We start from the raw sequence: 7,500 nt of genomic DNA on the forward strand, positions 1-7,500 counted from the left end.
AGAAGACTGAATCTGGTGAACTGTGAGAGCAAGCATGACTTTAGGAAGAGCATGGACAGTCAGACGCTACGAACATGCCCGTCTGTTCCTCTCTGCCCTCAATGGAACAAGGAAAAAGTGCAATTTATAACTTTAGTCTTCACGGCCAAGAGAGATAAACCTCCTGAGAGAGAGAGAGAGAGAGAGAGAGAGAGAGAGAGAGAGAATGGAGTCCCGTGGGAGTGGTTAATACTGCTAAGATCGGGAAATGGAATATGAAAAATAAATTAAAGGGTTGAATAGATTTAGTGAAATGGGCTGAAGGGAAGGCGAGGGGAAGGGAAAAAGAAGAGGCGGCGGAAGGGGAGGAAACAAAGGTGGCGAGGAAAGGAGGAAGGGTAAGGAAGGGTGAGAGGGAGAGAAGAGAGAGAAGAGAGGATTATCAAAGACAGACAGAGACAGACAGAGAGAGAGAGAGAGAGAGAGAGAGAGAGAGAGAGAGAGAGAGAGAGAGAGAGAGAGAGAGAGAGAGAGAGAGAGAGAGAGAGAGAGAGAGAGAGAGATACAAAGGGATCTCTCTCTCTCTCTCTCTCTCTCTCTCTCTCTCTCTCTCTCTCTCGTCTCTCTCTCTCCTCTCTCTCTCTCTCTCTCTCTCTCTCTCTCTCTCTCCCTCTCTCTCTCTCCCCTTCCCAAGACCCCGTATAAAACACAAACACAAATAAACATAAAGAACCAACAAACACAATGGCAGACACGTTACAAAGGCATTACGAGACTGCTTGCTATACTATCTGGTTGTAAAATGTAAACAAAAGATAAACATACAAATATTGACACGAACACACACACACACACACACACACACACACATTTACCTGGTCTGGTGGTGGTGACTCGACTTGTGGTGGGAGGAGGTGAGGTGGTGGTGGTGGTTGCGGTGGTGGTGGCGGTGGTGGTCCTGCTCATCATCATCGTTGTTATCGTCACTCTTACTATCGTCTGTCGTGGCGTCACTGCCCCCGTTAGCGCCACGCCTGAGGAGAGGAGACACACATGTTACTCAATGCAGACTCAGATCAACAGTAGCAGGCACATCCTAATAGTGAGATAGAGAAGCTTGGTAACGTTTGCTGTTTGAAATTCTTAATAAACTAATGTAACCTAAGATCAAGTGAAGCAGACACATCTTAAAGAGTGAAATGAGAGAGCTTGGTAACGGTCTAGATAACTGTTGCTGTTTAAAATCTCTACTAAGCCAATTTAAAATCAAATCAAGTGAAATTAAACAGCTAAACCACTGCCTAAATAGCTATTGCTGTTTAAAAATCCTAGCAAACTGTGTACACTCAAATCAGAAGCACATCATCGTTGACGTTTAAGATCCCAAGTAAACCTATGTGCACTCAAATCAACAAAAGCAAACACATCCTTATAGTGAAATCGAACAAAGTCACTACCTAAATAACTAATGTTGTTTAAAACCTCCAATAAAACTGCGTAAACTCGAATCAGAACCACATCATTCTTCCTGCTTTAAATCTCAAGTGAACCAGTGTAGACTCAAATCAACACGAGCAAACACGTTCTAATAAGACTACACAGTAGGTATGAACACGTGTGGACCTCGAGGGAGCGGGAGAGCGTGATGTGAACATTTGCTGATTCACTGATGAATATTCAATACAAGCGCAGCATCGAATGAGGCCGAATACCACGTGAGTGACGGAGAGAGGAGAGGGAGAGAGAGGCTGGAGTCACGTGAGAGGCAGAATAGAGGGGGAGGTGTCGGGAGAGGCGCCGGGCTGAGGGAGGAGTAGGGAGAGGTAGGTGGTGGTGGTGGTGGTAGTAGTGGCGGTGGCAGGAGAAGGGGATGCAGGAAGGAGGAAGGAGAAGCAAGGCCGTTTCAATTCACGGCGAAAGGTCAAGGCTGAACGTACAAAAATACAGCGGCGCGTGACGCTGGCTGGCTGGCTGCCTAGGGAGTAGGGAGGAAGGGTGGCATGTGTGTGTGTGTGTGTGTGTGTGTGTGTGTGTGTGTGTGAGGGTAAACAGGGCATGAACAAGGCCACTGCTATCTATATGTGAAGAAGGTAAGGATAATGTTATGCGCAGAAGGGCCGAGAAGAAAACGAGGGAAACCTAGGCGAAGACGAAGACGAAGGAAAAGAAGAAAAGAAAAAAAGAAAAGAAGGAATAATGAAGAGCAAGATGAGAAAAGATGCAGATGGAGGAGGAAACGGAGGAAGGACAACACACACACACACACACACACACACACACACACACATACACACACAATTACAAGACAAAGAACAAGACGTGAGTTGATGAGGAAAGAAAGAGAAAAGAAGATAAAGAGAAACGAGTGAGTGAGAGATTTTCGTGATTAGAGGGGGGGGGAATCAGCCAAGGGCAGACGAACACACAAAAAATAGTAAAAAAAAAAAAGGAAAAAAAAAACGCTCATTTCAACAGCTAAAAAGTAAAGGTTATCAGAGAGAGAGAGAGAGAGAGAGAGAGAGAGAGAGAGAGAGAGAGAGAGGGAGAGGGTATAAAGCTATAAAGCAGAGGGGAGTGTACAGTAACTTAAGAGAATAAAAGAAGAGAATATGCAACTTAAGAGGAGAAGTAAGGGAGGGGAGGAGAATGTGGACAAAGAGAGAGAGAGAGACAGAGACAGAGAAGAGAGAGAGAGAGAGAGAGAGAGAGAGAGAGAGAGAGAGAGAGAGAGAGAGAGAGAGAGAGAGAGAGAGAGAGAGAGAGAGAGAGAGAGAGAGAGAGAGAGAGAGAGAGAGAGAGAGAGAGAGCTCAATAGGGGGAAAAATACGTCAAAGGAAGGAAGGAGCGAGGATTGAAACGGGAAAGGATGGATGATAATGAAGGTGATTACTGGAAGCGAAGAGATAAAAGTGTAAAGAAGGAAAGATAATACGAAGCAGGGAAGAGAGAAAGAGAGAAAGATAGAGACAGTAATGATAATAATAATAATAATAATAATAATAATAATAATAATAATAATAATAATAATAATAATAATAATAATAATAATAATGATAATAATAATAATGATAATAATAATAATAATAATAATAATAATAATAATAATAATAATAATAATAATAATAATAATAATAATAACAATAATACAGCGAAGAGCGAGCGAGAGAGAGAGAGAGAGAGAGAGAGAGAGAGAGAGAGAGAGAGAGAGAGAGAGAGAGAGAGAGAGAGAGAGAGAGAGAAAGAGAGAGAAATGGTTACTCTTTGTATAGTAATGCTCAAGAAATCATTATTTACACACACATACATACACACACCGTATCGACTAACTGTTCTTTTAAAGGCACGGGGCAATTTTTCTTCGTAAGCGTAGTGAGGCGTAGAGAGAGAGAGAGAGAGAGAGAGAGAGAGAGAGAGAGAGAGAGAGAGAGAGAGAGAGAGAGAGAGAGAGAGAGAGAGAGAGAGAGAGAGAGAGAGAGAGAGAGAGAGAGAGAGAGAGAGAGAGAGAGAGAGAGACGAATGAGATGTCTCCTTGCAGCCGCTGTGACTAGAACAACGAGTCTTCCATTAGGCTGACGGCAGGATGAATCACGCGGAAGGAACTGGGAGGGTTGGTGGTGGTGGTGGTGGTGGTGGTGGTGGAAGTGAGAGGAGAATGGTAGTAGTAGTAGTAGTAGTAGTAGTAGTAGTAGTAGTAGTAGTAGTAGTAGTAGTAGTAGTAGTAGTAGTAGTAGTAGTAGCAGTAGTAGTAGTAGCAGTAGTAGTAGTAGTAGTAGTAGCAGTTGTTGTTGTTAATATTGTTTTTGGTAATGCAATAGAAGTAGTAGCAGTAGTAGCAGTAGCAGCAGCAGTAGCAGCAGCAGCAGCAGCAGCAGCAGTATTATTATTATTAGTAGTAGTAGTAGTAGTAGTAGTAGTAGTAGTAGTAGGTGTTGTTGTTCGTTGTTGATATAGCAGCAGCAGCAGCAGCAATCACAAATCAGCAGAAGCAGCAGCAAAAAAGGCAGCAGAGGTGGCAGCATTAGCACCCGCGGTAGTAGTAGTAGCAGTAGTAGTAGTAGTAGTAGTAGTGGAAGGTCGCGGTAAAGGTGATGGTGGCGGGCGGTGGTGAATGGCGGTGCGGCGTGGAAGGAGAGGGACGGAGGGAGAGAGAGGATGGTGGGAAGGGGCCCTTTACTACTACGGGAGAGGACGGGAGCGGGGAGGAAGGAAGGTCGGTTGGGAGAGAGGCCGGCGGGGGAGGGGGGCTATCCTGCAGGACACACTGATCCCCTTTAAGAGTGTCCTGGTGGGAGTTTGACCCCACCGTCGTGCCAGGCCTCACCTCTTTAATCTTGCCCCACTCACTATTACGTACTTCACGTCGCCCTCGGCTGTTTAAGGCTACCTCATCCCCCGTGCACACCTCGCGTAATGCCCCTCACCTTTATGCCTTGCACCTCCATTCTTCTACACCTCACCGTGCATCCCTCCTGCCGCCCGCCATCGATTCCTTTACACCGATACATCACGGCGTCCTTAATCAAGCAAAACCTCGCCTCCTCGCCTGCACTGTACACGTTTCGCCACCCCTAAAGTCGTCAGCCCCGCACTTCACGGCCGTCTTGACGTTGGCGCTGCACACACACACTATCTTCCTCCCCTAACTTGCACCGATACATGCCTTCCTTAATCCGACACGCCGCTTCATCGCACCTTCCAACATGCTCACTTTGGCTTGACACGCGCCCACCTTCACTTACTCCACAGTTACTCCACGGTTACTATCGCCTTCTTGTTGGCCTTCTCAGCCCCCAACAGTCCACCAGGCTCGCCACTTAACACCAATTGCTGCTGCTGCTCACTACCTCGCTCTTGGCACCGGGTCTCCTCACCTCAGCTGGCTTCACCTTGCCTCATTAAAGGTTTTCTCTCGCACACACACTCTCTCTGTCTCTCCCACCTCTGCCACGCGTGGTTGAATCTCGCTCAGAATCTCCCTCAGTGTAGCAGGAAGGTTAATCTTGTAAAAGGTGTCTAGGAAGTTTCTCTCATATGCAAGTGTTCATAAACCTTAAAAGGGTTTATAAACTTCGCGTGCACTGCTCCCCTATCTCCCTTTACCCACCATCGTGTAATCTGATTCTCTCTCTCTCTCTCTCTCTCTCTCTCTCTCTCTCTCTCTCTCTCTCTCTCTCTCTCTCTCTCTCTCTCTCTCTCTCTCTCTCTCTCTCTCTCTCTCTCTCTCTCTCTGAATAGACGGAATGGAGGCGGGGGATTGTATTTGTGTTGTGGGTGTCAGGAATAATCAATATGAGAAATATCTAGCGAGGGGTTGCCGTCTCTCGTCTTTTCCCCTTCTCCTACTTTGATTTATCCTCCTTCCCTTATTCGTCCACAACCATAATTTATACCACTGATATTCCTACTGCAACAACAACAACTACAAGTACAACTATTATGACAACGTCTTCCTTTCCTTTCTTTTCTTGGCGTTCTTGCGGTTTCTCCTCTTCATTTTTCTATTTTTACATCCGCATCGGCTATTTCTCTTCACTATTTCCATCACTGGCTTAACCTCCTCCTTCCTATCAACACTCCCAGACGTCTTCCTACTCCTCCTTCTTCTCCTCCTTCTCCTCCTCCTCCTCCTCCTCCTCCTCCTCCTCCTACTTCTCCTCCTACTTCTCCCCTTCCAGCCATCACCACCTCTCTCTCTCTCTCTCTCTCTCTCTCTCTCTCTCTCTCTCTCTCTCTCTCTCTCTCTCTCTCTCTCTCTCTCTCTCTCTCTCTCTCTCTCTCTCTCTCTCTCTCTCTCTCTCTCTCTCTCTCTCTCTCTGCCAAGATCGGATTCCATTTACCAAACAACACACGCGAGAGAGAGAGAGAGAGAGAGAGAGAGAGAGAGAGAGAGAGAGAGAGAGAGAGAGAGAGAGAGAGAGAGAGAGAGAGAGAGAGAGAGATGAAGAATATTGTCATACGGAATTCATATATACGAGTGAATTGTTATACGTACTTATTGTAAAATGTATTGCAATGAATTATATTGAAGAGTGTACTTGTTTATTTTGTACTTTCTTTGTATGAGACGCAGTAGTATATTGAGAAAGACATTAGTTTGGTTAGTGAATGTGTATAAGTAAAGATATCAAAATTTAAACCATTCTTGTCAGTATGAAGGTAAAAATCTCTCTCTCTCTCTCTCTCTCTCTCTCTCTCTCTCTCTCTCTCTCTCTCTCTCTCTCTCTCTCTCTCTCTCTCTCTCTCTCTCTCTCTCTCTCTCTCTCTCTCTCTCTCTGTTACGTGAGCAGTTGAGATGTGCAAATGAGCTTGAGGTGGGAAGGGCGGGAGTCATTTCATCTCGCGGGCGCCTCCCTCCTGCCGGCGACGGTTGGGCCATGTCATCTCCCGTTATGAGCCTGCCTCCTTCTGTTACGTCCTGCCTCACTCCCACCGCCTGTGCTGAGCCTCTCCCTCTTCTTCCTCTTCATCTCCCACCACTTTCCTCCCGCCACCATCCCTCCGAACACGCCTCGTCCTGCCTTGCTCATTCGCTACCCCAAAACGCGTCACCCTCTCATCTTCCGCGCACATTTAAATATTCCTTTTTGTCCCTATGGTATTATGGTGCAGTCAGCCGCGCCCCTACACGTCCAGCTATGTGTTGTTTTTCAGTCGCCTTGAACACCATACTGATCGGTCATACACGCATCCATTTCTCCCCATCTGGTTCTTTACTGACGTCCTTTCCAGCTTCTACCTCACTCCTGAAGTGTTACAAGAAACCTGTACCTCTTTGGTGTTGTGATACAGTGAAGTGGGTGGTGCGTAGCATTGGAGGAGATATGGTGAGGAAAGCTTAAGTGGTGTGGAATGCTGCGATTGTGACGTGGGAATGGTGTAGGAGTGATAGGGGTGGAACAGAAGGGATGGTGGTGATGGGGGGGAAAATTTAATAAGCTGTGGTAGTGGGGAACTTTGTGATGGGGGAGGGGATATGTGGTGCGCTGTGGCGGGGGATGACGTGGCATGGCAGCGGTGGCCAAGCTATCAAGAATGGAGGTGACGTACAGACTACAAGGTCCGGCCATCAAAACGCGGCCTGTTGCCATTTGCAGGGGGAAGGGGGAGGCGCGGAGTGTATGACTGCAGAGTGCTGGGAGGGTGGCGGTGGAGGAACACATGACTGGGGGAAGATAATGGGGAGGGGCGAGGGAAGGGGTGAGGGAGGGAACGAGTGAGGGGGATATGAACCAACAGGGAAAAGATACAGCTTGCTTTGCACAATTGAAATAGAAATGCAACACTTCAACAACTACAGCCTTTGAAATGGTTTGTTACAAGTCCAGAGCATAATTTCGAAAGACACAACAGGAGGATTTCAAATATCTCACTGCCTGTAGCTATATTTTTGCAGAGTGAAATCGCTTCGGGTTACCTAAATGAAGTGGCAAATGTGTCGTATCGCGTGTCATCAGCAGTTCAAGAGTTATTACACTTTCTTTCACATTTGGTGCATAACATTGATCGATTAACTGACTGACT

The 7,500-nt window shown here is 46.5% G+C and overlaps 1 protein-coding gene across 1 annotated transcript in view; it reads right to left on the bottom strand.

The window, feature by feature from the left end:
• LOC135111211 (bromodomain-containing protein 4B-like) overlaps positions 1-7,500 on the bottom strand; it is a 109,849-nt gene that overhangs the window by 98,377 nt on the left and 3,972 nt on the right. Inside the window, exon 2 of the mRNA XM_064024327.1 lies at positions 855-1,013. Coding sequence (XP_063880397.1) covers positions 855-1,013 — 159 coding nt within the window. The remainder of the gene's footprint in view (positions 1-854; positions 1,014-7,500) is intronic.

This window comes from Scylla paramamosain, chromosome 21, assembly GCF_035594125.1.
Source record: "Scylla paramamosain isolate STU-SP2022 chromosome 21, ASM3559412v1, whole genome shotgun sequence".
In the NCBI taxonomy this organism is placed as follows: domain Eukaryota; kingdom Metazoa; phylum Arthropoda; class Malacostraca; order Decapoda; family Portunidae; genus Scylla; species Scylla paramamosain.